Here is a 17,663-nt window from a genome sequence, read left to right on the forward strand (position 1 = left end):
ATGGCAGGTCGGTAGACAGAGTTGATGCGCTGACTCGCGGAGCAGAGCATTGCGAATGACCAGGTTTTCGGAGCAGCGCTTCTTTTGAAACGTGGGAGTTCAACAATCAGATGGAAGCGAGCAAGCTTATCGCTGCTGTCATTCAATGAGCAATCCTCGACCCACACAGCAAGAAACGAAGGAACTTGGCAGAGAAGTTTCTGAGCACGCAAGCGATGTCGGCAGCGACGCGGAAGCCACCAAGGTTTGCATTTCCGACCGGGTAGACGACAAGCCGGGCTAGATGGCAGCGAAGGACGTTTGCAGAACCGTGGGAGAGCAGAAAGGCGTGGGGAGAGTGGGGTTGCAGAGTCTTGGAGAACGGCGGGGAGAGGAATGGGGAAAATGGCCAAAGTGCCAAGGCGCCGAACTGCCGGGCCCAGGTCAGGCCCGTCCGCGTCGTCCTCAGCCCAACAACCAAACGATGAACAACGACCAGCCAAAGATGCGCCTCTCGACGCCGTCAAAACATTTGGATTGATCCAGCTGCTCTGCCACCAACAGCTCTTCATCCTCCAACAATTCGCTCAGCCTCTGCCCGGCAAAAATGCCACAAGCGCGCTGCATGGCTCGCAGGTGATCTGCCCTGCAATAGGCCCTCCCCGCAGGTCTTGGTCCTCCGTGACGCGGTGCCTTGCTGAATCTCTGGCTCCACACGGCACCACATGGCTCATTTGCCCGTCTACCACTTGGCCTTGGCCCGACAAACTACTATCCCTATTTAGCGGCCATGGCTTCTCCCGCCTTTTCAGGTCCGACTTCCTCCCCATCTTCCACCTTCTTTGGGGCCATGATTGCATTTGTCCTGCTGTTGGTCGCTTTTGCGACGTGTTGTTGCGCAGGCGCGCCTCATGGCCTCGAAACTTTGCTTGTCTCTTCGTACAACGATGGAAATGAGACGTCCGGTTTCGTCAGGGCTCTGCGCGCCGCCAAGATAAGTCATGACAGCTGGGACTTGACCACCGTCTTCTCGGATCCTACCTCTTGCGGCCGCAGCCCCTCATGGCTCACGTTGGATGAAAAACGCGGTATCCTCTACTGTCTGGACGAAGGCCTCGACACTCCCAACGGCTCAATCAACACCTTCAAAATCACTCGAGGCCGCCATGGCAAGATTGAGCCTGCAGACAACAAGGAAACCGTCAGTGGCCCCGTCAGCGCGGTGCTCTATGGACCGAAACACAAGCAATTTCTGGTGGCTGCTCACTACACGGGTAGCGCTGTCACCACCTGGGAGACCAAGAAAGATGGCGGGATCGAGTACGGCGAGGTTTTCGACTTTGAAATGGACGCGCCTGGCCCGGATCCCGACCGCCAGGACGCGCCGCACCCGCACCAAGCCATTCTTGACCCCACTGGCAAATTCATTCTCATTCCTGATCTCGGAGCCGATCTCGTTCGCGTCTACTCTTTTGATGGAAAGACGGGCGACTTGACGGCTCAGTCGCCTTTGGTCGCCAAACCTGGCTCTGGCCCTCGTCACGGTGCTTTCTTCACGTGGAAGTCCAAGCAGTGCAAGAAGGGATGCACCAACTTTTACCTCGTGTCTGAGCTGGAGAACACCGTCACGACGTACTCGGTCGCGTACGGCAAGGGTGGCAACCTCACATTCACCGAGACGGCTGTCATTTCAACCTTTGGCGATGGTCCTACTCCAGACGGCGCGGCGGCTGCCGAAATCCTAGTATCGGTAAGAGCATCTACAAAATTGTATGAAATAATACTAACATGCTTCAGCCGGATCACCGCTTCGTCACCGTGTCAAACCGCAACGACACATCTTTTGCCATTCCCGAAGGAGCAAACGTCCAACTCAAGTCGGACTCGTTGGCAACCTTTTCCATCAAGAGCGACGGCAGTCTCAAGTTTGAAAACTTGGCGTCTGCAGCTGGCAGCTTCCCGCGCGCCATTTCATTCAACAAGAAGGGGAACATGGTCGCTGTTGCACACCAATACAGCAAATCCCTCGTCCTTCTTGACCGCAACCCAGTCACCGGTTTCATTGGAGGTGAGCTTGCCAGGATGAACGATCTAGGAAACCTGACGTCAGTCGTGTGGGGTTGAGCACAGAGGTTCGGCGACATTGAGCATTCCGACCAAGACGAGGAGCACTCAACCACCTGCAGACAGGGCTGCATATATGTTTAACACCACATATTGTACATGGCATTGCATTAGCGTTCAATGTACTGAGATACCCCTGACATAATTGTTTGATCCTTCTATGCACGACCTACTGCCCTTCGTGCTGTGCCATGGTGGAAAGACGGATGGCCGACTTCAATTCTCGCAACGGGGAGGAGACAGTACTGAAAAGCAGAGCCAAGCTCCATGCCCAGACTCGATATGCTGATACCCGCGAAAATGTCGAGATACGAAAGAATGGTCATTTGGTGATGCCTCCAGTCTTGGCACACATCATGGCGGCGGCCGTTCCCGCGTGCCGCCCTCGCCCGCAACGGCGGCCACTCATCGGCATCCCCGCCATCGCGGACCCCAACCACACCTCGTACCGTCACTCAACCATGACCATTTGCGCCGCGCCCACCATCTTCTCCACGGCAAGATGCCTCGCTCGTTCAGCTCCGCGCCTCTCTGCGGCAAGCTTACGATTCTCTGCATCCAGCATTGAGCGCCAGCAACGCCGCCGCCTACACTTCTCCCCCGAATCGGCGAAACAAGTCCCGGACTTTGCGTTTGCGTTTGAGTAAGTCACAAGAGATTGGGAGGCTTTCCGGCAAGCTGGGTATGCCTGAGCCTAAGGTCTATGGATATTGGGAAGAGGGACGCTGCCGGCCAGGTCCAAGGCTCTAGCGTCGGGTTGGACGCGTCCTGACGCGACATGGTCGGCCTCTTTCCAACAAGTTGACGCCTAACAGCTCTCGTCCAGTATCGACGGCGTCCTCCTCCGCTCCTCGGATCCCATCCCACGCGCGCACGCCGCGCTCGATTTCCTCCAGAAGCAGTCGATTCCCTTCATCCTGCTGACCAATGGCGGCGGCAAGCACGAGGCGGATCGCGTGGCCGAGCTGAGCGACAAGCTCCAGATACCCTTGGACACGAGCATGTTTGTGCAGAGCCACACGCCGTTTGCGGACATGGACCACTACAAGGACAAGACGGTGTTGGTGTGCGGTGGCGACGGCGCCAAGTGTCGCCATGTTGCCGAGCAGTGAGTGGGCTTGCCGAGCGCGCGCTGTCAGCATCATGTCTCTGATTACATTGAGTAGATACGGCTACCAGACGGTCATCACGCCCGCCGACATCTACGTCGCCAACCCCGACATCTGGCCCTTCAGCGGCGCGCTGCACTCGCACTACGCATCATTCGCGCGGCCGCTACCCTCTCCGTCACCCAAATTCGACGCCATCTTCGTGTACGCGGACCCTCGCGACTGGGGGCTCGACCTCTCGCTCATCCTGGACCTGCTGCTCTCGGAGCGCGGGCAGCTCGGCACGCTGTCGCCGCTCAACGGCCGCGCCGACCTGCCCAACCGCGGCTACCAGCAGGACGCGCAGCCGCCGCTGCACTTCAGCAACCCGGACCTGTGGTGGGCGGCGCGCTACCACCTATCGCGGCTGGGGCAGGGCGGCTTCCGCGAGGCGCTCGAGGGCGTCTGGGCAAAGGTGACGGCGGGCGCGGAGCTGCAAAAACACGTGTTTGGCAAGCCGTACCAGAGCACGTACGAGTTTGCCGAGAAGCGCCTGCTGGCGCACCGCGCGGCGCTGTTTGGCGAGCATGCCGGCGCGAGGAAGCTGTCGACCGTGTACATGGTCGGTGATAATCTGGAGAGCGATATCAGGGGCGCCAATGGGTATAGGAGCCCTGTTGGCACGCAGTGGCGCAGCTTGCTCGTCCAGACGGGCGTCTACCAGACGGGCGCCGAGTTGAGTGTGGAGCCGACCCAGATTGTCCCCGATGTCTTTGATGCGGTGAATGCGGGGCTGGCCAGGAGCAAGTGGCGCGTGAGGTTGGAGGAGTAGGTAGGTGGTGTGTTGGCTGTCTGGCTGTCTGGCTGCCTGGCTGCCTGGCTGTTGGATCGCCTGATGTGCGCGGTTCGCGAGCGCGTAAGTATGTAGCATGTCAATACTAGCATTCTCAATCACATTTTGTCTACGCGCAGATTCCCCGAGGCCATTCATCCATCCATCGGCTGGTCTCTTGGCCAACCAACCAACCACCAGCTCCAAGTACATACACGTAGGTAGCCCACTAGATCCAAACAGCTGGCTGGTACTCACTCACCGTACCAACCCAAGTAGTACGCAATCCAAGTCCCGCACGTCGTAGGTGGTGGTGCTTCCATTCTGCAATCTGGCATCCAGTCCAGTGTTGTCCCAACTACGGTTCTGAGTTGATATTCATTCCCTACACCCCAAAAGATGGTGGCAACAGCAGGGGTTTTTGGCTGCCGCCATCATTCAACCAAGTGGAAGGGGAAGGTCGGCGCGCATGGGGAGAAGCGCTGGTGATGGTGGTTTGTACTACACAAGCAGGCTCAAGAGGCGAGGCGGAGACGCGACTGCGATACAACTGTACAGTGTCAGTCAGCAGAGCGAGCGAGTGCTGCAAGCGGTGGGCGCTTTGTGGTTTAGTTTTGGCAGAGCGAGCAAGGGGGCGGCGGCCGTCAGGTCTGGTCTGGTCAGGTCTGGTCTGGTCAGGTCGCGTCACGTCTCCTCTGGCTCCAGTTGTGCTCTTCGGCACCTAAGGTAAAGTAGACAGACAGCTAGGTAGGCACAGTTCCCCGCAAGCGTACCAGCGAATCTTTCAACAAGCTCATCAGCACATTTTTCTAGGGCGCCTGAGGTGCCATCGCCATCGCCATCACACAGGAGAGAGAGACGCGCGGCTTGAGGATGAACCTACGCAAAGAGCTGAAGCGCTGCGATGAAGTAAATGCACTACTGGTAGTTCATTGTATGTAGCACGTGCAAGAGCCTTCTGCGGCACTCACGGCCCTTTGCTGTACATACATACTTGGCGCGACGCAGTGTTGTTGCGGATTGTGGGGGTGGTGTGGACAGGATGTATCTCCGGGCGCAGGTGTTGGAGGGAGCTAGCTCGCCGCCTACATGTAGCAGGCGTGCATGTGCGCGTCAAAAAGGGGTCGATGACGAAGGAATCAATTCTAGGTACCAGTCTTGGGGAATTGTAGGTGACGGGGGATGTCAGTAATAGTTGGTTCTCAGAGCAAGCAGTGACGAATTAAAAACAAAGGGGCGCCGTGGCAAAACAAAATACATGGCAACAAGGGAGAAGATGGACCGTTTGACGGATTTCGCGGAAACCCCCCGACCTTGCCCTTTTCAGCCATGTCGCTGAGATACCACCCCCTGACCCCCTGTCCTGACTCCTGGTTACCCCTATGTGCGTGTATCTGGGTATTTGGAAAAGTTCTCCGGCCAAAGTTCTGTAGACGTTTGAAGTTGCGGAAACGGGGCTAGCCCTTTTGGGACGTTTTGCCCACGCCTGCCTACGCCCGCGCCCATGCCCGCCGCTCCAGAGAGGGCAAGTCACTAGCGTACAACTTCAAACCTGGACGGATCTGCCGAGATCGAATGACTCAACTCAGCAGCATCGAGCCACGGTAAAGGAGAAGCTTCAGCAATAAGACTCACTCGACTTGCCCAAACGAGCAGTGAGGAGCCGTGTGTTCCATGGATCGAGTGGTTGTTGGGGCTGTTGCGTGCCCCAACGATTGGGCGTGGTGGTATATAGGGTCGCTCGCCCGCGATCGATTTGGTGGATGTGCATCCGTTCGACAACACGTTCGATAACTCGTCGTACCTGCCACTACGACATCCACCGAACCACCAACCAACCGACCAACCGACCACAACAACGACAATGGCTCCACCATCACACTTCCCTATCGCCAACGACGAGGAGCCATCTCGCGCCACCACCACCACCACCACAGCGGAGGCCGCCAAGCGGTTCGTCATTGCTTCTCCCGGCGATTTTTTCCAGGAGCTGTGGCGATCCTCCTCCTCCTCCTCGTCGCCGTCCACCTCCTCCTCCTCCTCCTCCAAAAACAACTCCAACTCCAACTCCCCAGACGCGGCGGCGGCGGTGGCCGTCAAAAAAGTCAGAAAAGAAGAAGAAGAAAATGCCGCCGCCGCCGACTCCCCACCCTCATCCTCCTCCATACGCAGGGTAGACGTCATCGTCCACCCGACCGACCACCAGCGCGTGAGAGCCGTCGTCTTCTTCGATCAGTCGGGGGAAATATCGCTCTATCTCAAACAAGAAGATGGAGACATTGCCTATGCGATTTACTTGCCGGACGAAGGCAGGTGGGAGGGGTGAGAGAGAGAGAGAGGACGAGGGGGTGGAGAGGAGGACGACAGCTCCTCATCAGAAACCGCGGGCGATGAAGATGAAGCTGCAGAAGACGCCGATGACGAAGTGTCGTCTGAGGGCGACACAGGGCGATGACGGCGACGACTCCTTGGGCGCGGTGGTCGTACGAGAAGAGGGAGAAGAAGGAGAAGACGAAACCGACGAGGCGTCGTCTCAAAATGAGGACGAGGACGAGAACGACGAACGCTCCTCGGGCGCGATAGCCGGCCAAGAAGAAGGCGACAACTCCTCATCCTTCTTCGCAACGCCCGCAGCAGAAGAACAGGAAAAAGACGACTCCCCCCAAAGACCCACCGTGCACCCCTCCTCCCCCCCTTTTCCGCCCCTCACCCACATGCAAGCACGCCTCCTCTTCATAACCAACCTCCTCAACAAGCGGCAAAAGAATCCATCACCGCCGGAAAGCCCACCTAGGAACGAAACGACTTTGAGGTATTACAATTGTTGGGAACGGCCGCGGCCACCGCGCAGCCGCAGACAGAGAGGAGGAGAGAGCGTGGCGGATAAGAACGAGGACAAGAACAAGGGTAAGGACAAGGAGCCCTTCAAGGCGTGGATTCGGCCGGGACGGCCGCCGCCGTTGTGACCTGTGAGTGTGAGGCGGGGTGTGGTGGGATGAGGAAGGGGAGTGAGGAGGGAGGAGGGGGGAAGGGATGGTGGAGGATGACGTTTGGATGGGATGGGATGTGACGGGATAGGACACTCACGGGCAGAGTTTAGTAGAGAGAGAGAGAGAGAGAGAGAGAGAGAGAGAGAGAGAGAGAAATAGTACGTCTATTTATTTATAGCATTAATAAATCTACACATGCCTTCCCCCGCCCATGCACACATTGCAATGTACATATATACACGTGAAAGTCGTGGCATTCATTTACACATTGTTTGTTTCCTTAGACCCGGCCCGGGGGTGATTTTGTTGGTGTGTTTACATGTAACCCAAGTGATTTGCGCATGGATGGAGGACGAGGGGGGTTTACACTTTATCATTATCATGCGAGCTGTGGTGGTGGTGGTCGCAGCAGGTGTTGTTGGTTGATATATAGGGAGGGAGGTTGACTAGTATCCACCACCCGCTAAAATTGTTATGGACGTTTGAAGAAGTTGTACTCTATTGACTTGGCTTGGCCTTTTTGGATGTTCTGCCAAGATTAAATAATTGAACGATCGAACCCGCGAGCATGCATGCATCGCTGAGAGAGAGACTCCGACTACATGTGGTAGACACCACCATGCCACGACCCCAAGGCAGCCCTTTCTTTCCCACCAAGAAAGCATGAATTCGGAACCACAGTCATGTGTTCCATGGGTCAATTGTGCCTTTTGGTGTAGCAGAGTGGAGTCGAGCCGAGTTGTGGTTGTTGGGGGAGGTTTTGTGGTTTTGTGCCGCCCCCCCCAACAAGTGAGCATGGTGGTATATATAGGATTGATTGCTCGCCCCGCGAGAGATTTGGATTTGGGTGGAAGAGCATCTGATCGACGATACGACACGACGATACGTTCGATAACTCGTTGTACTTACGACCTACCTACCTACCTACCTGCGGCTGGCTGGCTGCGAACATCAAACCACAAAACCACAACAAAATACGCCATGGCACCGTCAACACCCTTCCCCAACGACTCCTCCTCGTCGTCCGCCTCCTTAAGTAAAGACGGAGACGCCGATGACTCCTCCTCGTCATCCGTACACAAAGACGCCGACGCCGACGCCGACGCCGCCAACGCCAACGCCAACATCAACTCCCCAGACGCAGCAGCCGCCGCCAAAGTCGAAAAAGAAGAAGAAAAACAAAATCCCACCACCGCCTCCTCATCCTCCTTCCCCCCCTCCCCACCCTCACGCCCACCCTCACCCTCCCGCTCCACCATACGCGCAGTAAACGTCATCGTGCACCCTCACGACCAGCAGTGGGTGAAGATGATTGTCTTCTTCGACCAGTCGGGCGAAGTGTCGGTCTACAGGAGAGAAAAGGATGGCGAGGTTGCTTATGCGCTGTACTTGCCGGACGAACGCAGGTGGGTGGGGTGAGAGAGAGGGAGAGAGGAAGCGAGAGAGACGGCAGAAAAAGAAGGAATATTTGTTGGGAGAGGACACACACCGACAGGACAGCAGGACAGGACACGACAAAGAGAGAGAGTTGAGCAGAGAAAGAGTACTTGCAATTCAATTCATTCACAACGTTTACTACAACAATACCGTCGTCATGCGTACTGTATCAATAGCCTCCATCCCATCCCATCCCATCCCATCATCAACTCGTACTGCACACCATATCTTCGGATAGAAAGCCATCTGTTCCGTGATTACAGAGTGTTCGAAGCGACATGGAAAAAAACAAAAAGACAACCCAAAAGCGAAAGCGAAAACAATTCTAACCCTCAACAACACCCATCCCGTCTTCCCTAGTGCTCTATTGCGAAGGGAAGGAAAAAGAAGAAAGATTATGACGAAAAAGAAAAATAAACAGTGCGACAACAGCGCAGGGAAAAATAGACAAAACCTCCTCCGATGATACGTCGTCGTCGTCTAATTCCACAAGGTGCCGGCCTCCTAAGGATCACTGTCTTCGGCCACGACCGAGTCCGCCTTGGGCGACTCGGGCTCCTCCTCCTCCTCTTCATTCGCGTTGCCGGCTCCTACATTTGAAAAGATGACAGCCTCCTAAGCGTTGAGCATACTCTGGCGGATGAGCTCCTTCTCACCCGCCGGCAGCGTCTCCAGCACCCTTTCAACATTGGCATCCTAAGCGTTGAGCAGGCTCTTCAGGATGAGCTCCTTCTCGCCCGTCGGCAGCGTCTCGAGCACCTCGCGCACGCCCTTGAGCGACGCCTCGCGGTCGCGGCTGAAGAGCGTCTTGACGTCCTCGATGACACGGTCCTTGCGCAGCGACTCGACCTTGGCCGCAACCTCCGACTTGCTCTGCTCGTACCACAGCGCCACCGACTTGTCGTCAAAGTCAAAGTCGGCGACACCGGACCACGCGCGCAGGTTGTCGAGGACGGCCTCGCGGGTGACGGCCGTGGCAGGGGCGGCGCCGTTGGAAGGCGTCGAGAAAGAGGGACCGGTGACGACGCGCTTGAGAATGTACTCCTCGTTGAGACGGCGGCGCAGGCGCCAGTAAAAGTAGCGGCGGGCGTTCTTCCACTGCAGTGGCTTGCGAATCGCGCCCTTGGCCTCCATGCGGCCGGCGCGGTCGTGCAGGTCGGCAAACTGGATCGAGATTTGGGCGTAGACGGGCAGCAGCAGCTGCTCGCGCTTGGTCATCTCGGCCTTGATCTTGTCCTGCTCGGCCTTGTCCGTCGTGGCCGCAAACTTCTTCTTGAGGTCGCCGTACACGGGGTCCAGGCGGGCCATGGTCTCGAGCTGGCGGTCCTTGCGGAACTTGATGCCGACGATACCCTCGGGCTCGAGAACACCACCACGGGCATCCTCGTCGGCGTACATTTCCATGTAGGTCGGGTTGATGGTAGGGTCGACGACGACCCAGGAACCACCACGGAGCTCGCCGAAAGGAGGAATGTACACAAAGACGGGCTGCTCGTACTTGACGAGAGCGTCGACAATGTACGAACCGTACTTGAGGACCTCGTTGTACATGTCGCGCTGGCCACCAGAGAAACCACGCCAGTTGGCGAGGATGATCAGTGGCAGCTGCTCGCCGTTGTTGAAGTCGCGGATGGCCTGGGCAGTCTTGTAGGCCGAGTTGGGGTACCAGACACCACCAGCCTCGGAGGTGACTTGCTCAATCGAGTCGGGGTTGGCAGGGTCGGCGGGAGTGACGTTCTCGACCGAGCGAGTCTCGACACCAATGACACCGACAGGAATGCCACCGAGGCGAGCGCGACCGCAGACGACGGTCCTGGCCCAGCCACCGAGGGACTCTTCAAACGAGCCGCGGTCAAACAGACCAGACAGGAAGCCCTCCTCGTTGTCCTGGCCGGCAATCAACCATCTGACGTCGTAAGGCTGCTTCTGGGGCGGGTAGTAGGTGACGTCGCGGTCCCAGCTCTCAGAAGACAGCGAAATGGGCACGGGCATGCCCTTCTTCTCGGGAACGTACGACAGCCAGCGGACAATCTTGGACACACCCTCAAAGTCGTCTTGAGCAGTCATGTGCGAGACACCGTTCCTGTACATGATTTGCGTTCCACCGAGCTGCAGGTTGGAAGTGTAGACTTCGCGACCGAGCAGCTTGTTGATGGCAGGAGCACCAGTCAGGATGATGGGCTGGCCCTCGATCTGAATGGCACGCTGGCCAAGACGGACGAGGTAAGCACCGATACCGACGGAACGGCAAGTGACGAGAGTGATGGTGAAAATGTCCTCGTAAGCCCTGCTGGTCTCACCGGCAATGAGACCGGAGCCACGCAAACACTCGACACCAAGACCGTCCTCGGCACCGACAATGGTGGTAATCTTGTGCCTCAGCTCGCCTTCGTCCTGGATCGGCTCGGTAATGACCTCCTTGCGGCCGCCGTCGTCAAACAGCTTCTTCTTCTCCTCGGTGATGTACAAGTACTTGAAGCCCATTTGCTGGTTGTTGGGGTCGTTCCACGCAACGGAGAAGTGCGGGATGAGCTCCTCGGCCATGCCGATGCGCGCACCCGAGTTGGCAGAGAGGTAGATGCGGGGAATGCCGAGCTTGCGGGCGAGCTCCGAGCACTTGTGGAAGAATTTGTCTTCCAGAGGACCGAACGAACCAATCTTGAAGGTAATGTCGTTGGCAATGATGATGAAGCGACGGCCCTTGTGGTACTCGGGAGTCTTGGCCGTGACGATCCAACCAACCATACCAATGGTGTTGGCACCAGGCTCGCGGTTGACCTCGGCGAGGTTGTCGTACTCGTCGAGGACCAGCTCGTTGTACTCGATGCACTCGCCCTTGACGGGCTGCTTGTCCTTGAGGCCGAGGTTCTTGGAGGTGACCTCGTTCCAGCTGTTCTCAACCGCCTGGCGGAAGAGCTCGGGGAAGTCGTAGACGTACTGAGTACCCATGATGTGGGCCTTGTAACGCTTGGGCTGGAGAGCACCCTTGGTCGGGTAAGGAGTAGAGACGGGACGCAGATGCATCGAGCCAATCTTGGTCGTGCCTCCAATGCTGTGGAAGAGCCACTGGCCGCCCTTCTCCGACTTCTTCTCGGCGTACAGCTCAACGTCGACGACGTAACCAGCAGTGTTGGTGATGACGACACGGAGCGGGTAAGGCTCGCCATTCTCATCCGTGCAGATGATGCGAATCTCGGCGCCAGTGACGCGGAGCCTCCAGGCACGGCGACCGAAGCGGTCGAGGAAGCCACCCAAAGCCTCCTGGACGTCGGCGGGCTGCATGGGGAAAACGGTCGAAAAGTTGATGAAGATGTGGTTCATGTCCGAGTTGTTGTTGCCAATAATCTCGAGGGCGTCGAGAATGTCGTTCATGAGCCTGTCGGCCTCGGAAACCATGAATTCAACCGTGGGGATACCCTCCCGCAGGCGGCCAGGACGGACAACGGCCCTGGTGAAGTAGCGCTTGTCATTCTCAGCACCCTTGCCAACAGCCTCGTAAATGTGAATGTTGCGGTTCTCGGTGAAGACGGGCTTGATGTGGAACTTGCTGAGACGACCAAGCTCAAGCTGGAAGGCCAAGGCAGGCTCAATGTGACGGATGCTGCTGTCTTCCTCGTAGGTGGGTCCACGGAAGGTGTAGTAGCCGGGGTAGGTGCCGTCTTTGTGGCCGCAGATAAAGGTCACGCGGCGCACGCGTCTGGCCAGGAACTCCTCCTTGAAGTCTTTGATGATGGGCTGGATGCGGTTGAGAATCTCAGTGTCGTCAAAGCTCTCCGAGTCGCGAACGGCAATGTTGCAGACGGCAGTGAGCTCATCCTCGGCTTCCTTGCCACCAGGGGTCGTGGGACGACGCTTGTTGGAGAGGTCGGCGAGGAGACCAGCGTTGTTACCGCTGGATTGCCTCTTCTTGCCACCGTTGCCGTAGACGGGGAAAGCGTCGAGGGCGCGCTGCAGGTACTCCTCGGCGTCTTCGATGAACGGGATCGGCACGACCGCGCCCTTCCTTGTGGGCTCGCCCTCGGTGCGACGGGAGAGGTAGCTCATGTCGCTGATCGAGTGGACGCGCTTGGAGCCAAAGGCCGAAATCTCAGTCGCGGGGGTACCGGGCGTCGAGGGGTGGGACGACTCAATGGGCAGACCAAACTCCGACTCGCCGACCTTGCGCAGGGCAAAGTCCCAGGAGAGGACGTAGGGAGCCTCCTGCTCAATGTGGTAGTCAATCTGCTTGAGCTGGTACGCACGGTACGCGCGACGAGTGTAGACCTCGAGAGCAGCCAGCGCCACGTAGGGGTCGGAGTGCGAGAAGAATTGAGGCAACACATCGAAGACGGTGTACTTGGAGTCGACAACCTCCTTGATGATCTCAAAGTCGGGCTCACGGTGCTCCCAGCCAGTCTCGCCATACTTGGATTCGACGACGGCAGAGCGGAGAATGTGCTCCATCTGCGAAGTACGCTCCTCCAGGGATGGCATGGCGCACTGGATGAGGACCTCACGGGCCTTGACAGCGACCTTGGCAGTGGCCCTCGACTCGAGCTCCGTCAGCTTGCGCAGGGTGTTCTTAAAGTACTTGGCAACATTGCCGACACCGGGCTTGTTGGGCTTGTAAGCGTCGAGGATGGCCAGAATGAGGTTGCTCTTCGACTGCACGCGAGTGTGCGACAGGACAGTGTAGACAACGTTGACAAGGTTCTCCTTGTTGTCGTCCCTGAGCTTCAAGATGACCTCTTCGTCTCTGTTCTGGCGCGCGGAGAAGAGCGACTCGACAGAGTAGTACTGCTCGACGAGGTTGATCATGACCTCATACTCGTGAACCTTGAGGCCGTCGAGGTAGATGTTGGCAATGTCGGTCAGAGGCGCAAGAGAGCTGCGGAGAAGAGACGCGTCACCAGGCTCGACATTGTCGTCCAAGAAGCGGTTAAAGGCCTTGAGGAGCTGCTTGGCGGGGAACTCGACGCCACGGCTGTGCGCGCGCTCGACAATCTGCGAAAGGGTAGAGTCGAGCTTCTGCGGCATGCGAGCGTGGAGGGCAGAAGCCTGCGCATTCCACTGGCCGTAGGGCAGATCAGGGTTGCGGAGGACACCAATCATCTCCTGGAGCGTGTCATTCATGATGACTTGGTTGTCGAAGCCCTTGAGGATATCCTGGAGGATGTTGAAGAGGTAGCTGAAGCGCTGAGGAGGCTTGCTGCCCATGACCTGGGGAGCACCGTAGACGGGAAGCTGGCCAAGGAAGAGCTGGGCCGACTTGACCTTGGAGGGGTCGTCGAGGGCGAGTATACCGAGAATGTCACCAGCCTCGAGAGTCGCGCCCGGCTGCTTGATGAGGTTGACAACACCATCCTCCTGAGCAATCAGAGGCATGTACATCTTCATGACCTCGACCTCGGCAAAAGCCTGGCCCTTCTTGATGTGCTCGCCGTTGGCAACGGTAAACTTGACGAGCTTACCGGGAGAAGGCGTGCGCAGCTGCGTGGGGTCGTTTTCTTGCTCGAGCAAGCAAGTCTTGCTGTCGACCGAGAGACGAGTGGCACCGACTTCCTCCTTCCAGTAGACGTTGTGCGACTTGCCGCTCAGCAGGACGAGGAGACCGCCGTCGGCAAGAGCACGGACGCCGACTTGGCACCTCGAGCCGTTGATGAAGAGGGTAAACGCGTCAGCGCTGGAGCGGGTGGCGGTGAACTTGTAGCGGTAGCCCTCGTAGATGAAGTCGATGGGGAAGACCGTCTTCAAGACGTCCTTGGAGGGAACCTGACCCTTTTCCAAGCTCTGCCTGTACTCGGCAATGCACGCCTCGCTGGCGCCCCACGCCTTTTGGACAGCACCGCAAATGACGGCGACCATGGGGTCGGGTCTCTCAGCGGTGAGCTTCTTGGAAATCAGCTCATCGAGCCAGCCAGTGGTGATGGTGTTGTCCTCGAACGCAGGAGTCTCGAGCAGTTTGATGAGGTACTCGACCGTCGTCCTAAAGTCACCACGAATGCTCAGTTCCTTCAGGGCAACGACCATGTGTTTCCTCGAGGCGGTGCGGTTCTCGCCGTAAGCGAAAATGTGTCCAAACTGACTGTCAGAGTAGCTGTGGATACCACCAGCGGTACCGACGGAGAAGTAACCCCAGACGTTGGAACTACTCCTAAAGTTGAGTTCGTGCATGGTACCGCTCGACGGCTTGAAGCCCTCGCCAGGGTCTTCCGAGGTGATACGGCAGGCAGTAGTGTGGCCCTTGGGCTTGGGCTTCCTCTGGTTGACGTGGGCTTCCTCGGTCGAAAAGTCAAAGTCAATTTCAGTCGCCGAGTGGGGGTCGACGCCGTAGAGGAGACGAATGTCGCGGATGCGGTGGAGAGGCAGGCCCATGGCGACCTGGAGCTGGGCCGCGGGCAAGTTGACGCCAGAAACCATCTCAGTCGTGGGATGCTCGACTTGGAGACGGGGGTTAAGTTCCAGGAAGTAGAAAGCATCGTCCTCGTGCGAGTACAGGTATTCCACCGTACCCGCAGAGACGTAGCCGACCAATTTACCCAGCGCCACTGCTGACTTCTCCATCCTTTGGAACGAATCCGGGTTGGCAATCGTAACGGGAGCCTCCTCGATAATCTTTTGGTGCCGACGCTGGACGGAGCAATCTCTGCCAAAGAGGGAGATGTTGTTGCCGTACTGGTCAGCGAGAAGCTGGACCTCCAAGTGGCGAGCGTTGCCAGCCAGCTTCATGATGAAAATGGGCGAGCCGGGGATTTCGCTCGCCGCGGCGCGGTACATTTGGATAAAGTTCTCCTCGGACTCGACCTTGCGGATACCCTTTCCACCACCACCCTCGGAGGCCTTGATCATGACGGGGAAGCCAATCTTCTTGGCAGCCTCGAGACCCTCCTCGGGCGACTGCACGCAACCCTTGGCGTAGACGTCGTCCTCGACCGTGACGATGCCCTTGTCGTCAATTATCACCTCATCGACGCCAGTTCCCGACCACGGTATACAGGGGACGTGAGCGTGTTGTGCGACAATGGTCGAGGAAATCTTGTCACCGAGCGAGCGCATGGCGGAGCCTGGGGGACCGATGAAGACGATTTTTTTCGGTGATGCGGCGAGCGATTCGGGCAGCTTTGGGTTTTCGGAGGCGTGACCCCAACCAGCCCAGACGGCGTGGACGTCCATACGCTCGGCGACATCCACAATGAGCTCGACGTTGGCGTAGTTATTGTTGTTGGTTCCTCCCGGGACCTGCACTTCGTCAAAATCGCCTCGGGCCCCATTTTGGCGATTCAACGTACCTCAACATACTTATCCGCCATCCTGATGTAGTCTGCGTTTGCCTGCAAATCCTCGGGCGTGGCCATGACGGTGAACTGGATTGCCCGCTCATCGCCAAAAGTCTCGTATGCCCACTTTCGCACCGATCTGATTTCCTTGACGGCGGCGATACCGTTGTTCGCAATGAGGACCTGGGAGACGAGAAATCAGCCATCTGCAGCTTCCGAGTCCGATTTTGAGCAGCTCACATTGGTAATGACGGTGTGACCGCCGTGAGCGGCGACAAAGTCCTTGACCTTGCTCGGCGGGGCAGCGCCGAGGTGGCTACCGCCGATGAAGTGGGGAGCAATGTCGTGCTTGGCGGCGTAGGAGCTGGGAGTGCCATTGCTATGGCCGTTGGCGCCGTTTGAGTCGGCCATGTCTGCGGAGAGGCCCATTGAGAGTCGTGTTTCGGGACAGGTGTTGGGCAGAGAGGAGAGCGGAGGAGGAGGGACTCGGCGAGATTTAAGCCGGGATGTAGCGTCTAATGTTTACAACAAGAGGATGATGGCCTGTAACGCCGCAACAATTTCGAAGTAAGCAGACGGGGGTATAGAGAAGACGTCTGCAGAAAAGAGGATGTTGCAGAGTAGCTGCTTGGTGGGAGACCCTCTGCGATGCGCTCTGGGGAAAAGGGCAGAGGCAAGCAAGAGCAAAGGGCGAGCAATGGAAGGGAGGAGAGGGATCGATTGGAACGGAGGAGAGGAGCGAAGAGGGAGCCGATCGGGCGGGCGCGATATATCAGTGGATGCAATGGGTGAGAATTACGGCAGCGGCTCTTGGGACTTTCCCCAAGCTGTCCAACGCACTAGAGCTGTTGAGCTTCAGCACCCTCAGCCCGCCGTCACCACCTCGCCTAGCTATACGAAAGCGGTTTAGCGCCCAGCCGCACTCCCGAAGCCAACCATGGACGAAGCCGACGGAGAAGAGGGACAGAAGCCTTTTTCGGACTGCGAGACTTCGGATTCAGGTGGTGGTCGAAGCAAGCTGTAAGAGCAAACCTCTTCACCACCATTCTTCCGCGCGGTGTGGTGTCGCTCGTTTTGTTGAGCACCCTCGCAACCTTGCGGAGAAGCTCTGGAGCGCCGGGGCGTCAACGTTGGGAATCAAGCTGATCACCGCTGGCCCTACAAAAATCCACAACTGGCCCAGCGCCCCGACCCATTCCCGAACGTGGAAGTTTCCCTTCGTCCTTGCGCACCAGCAAAGTCAAAAACCTGCTGCAGTTCCGTTTTCTTCCTGAAATTCAACATGACTTCGGCCCTTTCCCCGTAGTCCTTCCGCTGCCGCCCATCAGACCCTCCCTCTCCGTCACCACCATGACAAGCCCTTCCGCTTTCGCTTAATGCTCCTACACTCCCATGCATTCGGCTTGCCTCCAACACCTTCATTCCCTGCATTTTCCTCATCTTCATTGACATTTGAACCATCACCTCCAGCCACCATGCCCTGGCCCCCGCCGCCCGTAAGACGGCCCCCTTGGTTCCCCGTCGGTACCACTAGTTCTCTGCATCTCTTCACCAACACGCTGAGACCCGGACCGGCTCGGATCTCCGCCTCGGACTCCGACTGCATCACGAGCCGGTCTCTTCGTCTCTTGGATTCTGATATTGGTTGCTGGCGAAACTGCTGCCTCGAGAGCCGTCTTGCACTCGTCTCTTGTTGGATCCATCTCCGCATCGAAACGGCGGGCCCCAGGTTTTGGCTCGACCGGCGCCGCTCGCAGACGGACCAAGGAGGGACCGTCAGCCACCCATGTGTGATGCGCTGCGATCCAGTGGTGGTCGCTCGGCTGGCGGCCATGTCCCAGCTGCCTCCGGTCCCGAACGGGATTCGGCATACCCGCCGCCCGCCCATGACAACCACTACCACACCTTACCGCTCCTCGCGCTGCCTGCCCGCTGTCATGTCAGCCAAACCTTCGTT

The 17,663-nt window shown here is 57.8% G+C and overlaps 5 protein-coding genes across 5 annotated transcripts; 4 read left to right on the plus strand and 1 right to left on the minus strand.

Moving 5' to 3' along the window:
- Positions 1–829: 829 nt before the first annotated feature.
- Positions 830–2,103, plus strand: BKA78DRAFT_256680 (Lactonase, 7-bladed beta-propeller-domain-containing protein; the record flags this gene model as incomplete). The annotated part of the gene is made up of 2 exons (XM_066885113.1): positions 830–1,729; positions 1,777–2,103. 2 exons carry the CDS (start codon positions 830–832, stop codon positions 2,101–2,103), a joined length of 1,227 nt encoding a protein of 408 aa, XP_066740208.1.
- An 851-nt stretch (positions 2,104–2,954) lies between these two features.
- BKA78DRAFT_256713 (HAD-like domain-containing protein) lies at positions 2,955–4,023 on the plus strand (the record flags this gene model as incomplete). The annotated part of the gene is made up of 2 exons (XM_066885117.1): positions 2,955–3,211; positions 3,270–4,023. Coding segments are annotated over 2 exons (1,011 nt in total), but the record flags the coding sequence as incomplete, so codon positions are not given.
- Positions 4,024–5,887: 1,864 nt separating this feature from the next.
- BKA78DRAFT_298631 (uncharacterized protein) lies at positions 5,888–6,989 on the plus strand (the record flags this gene model as incomplete). The annotated part of the gene is made up of 2 exons (XM_066886935.1): positions 5,888–6,232; positions 6,294–6,989. 2 exons carry the CDS (start codon positions 5,888–5,890, stop codon positions 6,987–6,989), a joined length of 1,041 nt encoding a protein of 346 aa, XP_066740210.1.
- An 837-nt stretch (positions 6,990–7,826) lies between these two features.
- On the plus strand, positions 7,827–8,524 carry BKA78DRAFT_360273 (uncharacterized protein; the record flags this gene model as incomplete). Its single annotated transcript, XM_066892403.1, has 1 exon — positions 7,827–8,524. A coding segment is annotated over one exon (606 nt), but the record flags the coding sequence as incomplete, so codon positions are not given.
- Positions 8,525–8,978: 454 nt separating this feature from the next.
- BKA78DRAFT_26530 (acetyl-CoA carboxylase) lies at positions 8,979–16,225 on the minus strand. Its single transcript, XM_066885455.1, has 3 exons — positions 15,947–16,225; positions 15,719–15,889; positions 8,979–15,668 (listed from the first exon to the last, which is right to left on the minus strand). Exons 1-3 carry the CDS (start codon positions 16,133–16,135, stop codon positions 9,147–9,149), a joined length of 6,882 nt encoding a protein of 2,293 aa, XP_066740212.1. The 5' UTR covers positions 16,136–16,225; the 3' UTR covers positions 8,979–9,146.
- Positions 16,226–17,663: the final 1,438 nt, after the last annotated feature.

Source organism: Phyllosticta capitalensis (assembly GCF_038381095.1).
Source record: "Phyllosticta capitalensis strain CBS 128856 chromosome Unknown BKA78scaffold_10, whole genome shotgun sequence".
NCBI classification, from domain to species: Eukaryota; Fungi; Ascomycota; class Dothideomycetes; order Botryosphaeriales; family Phyllostictaceae; genus Phyllosticta; species Phyllosticta capitalensis.

What these genes read in the sequence shown, in the direction of transcription:
- BKA78DRAFT_26530 (XM_066885455.1), bottom strand. Translation starts at nt 16,135, where the DNA reads ATGGGCCTCTCCGCAGACATGGCCGACTCAAACGGCGCCAACGGCCAT. An exon ending in GTCACACCGTCATTACCAAT is followed by an intron (nt 15,890 to 15,946) that starts GTGAGCTGCTCA and finishes CTCGTCTCCCAG; the next exon opens with GTCCTCATTGCGAACAACGG. An exon ending in TGGCGGATAAGTATGTTGAG is followed by an intron (nt 15,669 to 15,718) that starts GTACGTTGAATC and finishes GACGAAGTGCAG; the next exon opens with GTCCCGGGAGGAACCAACAA.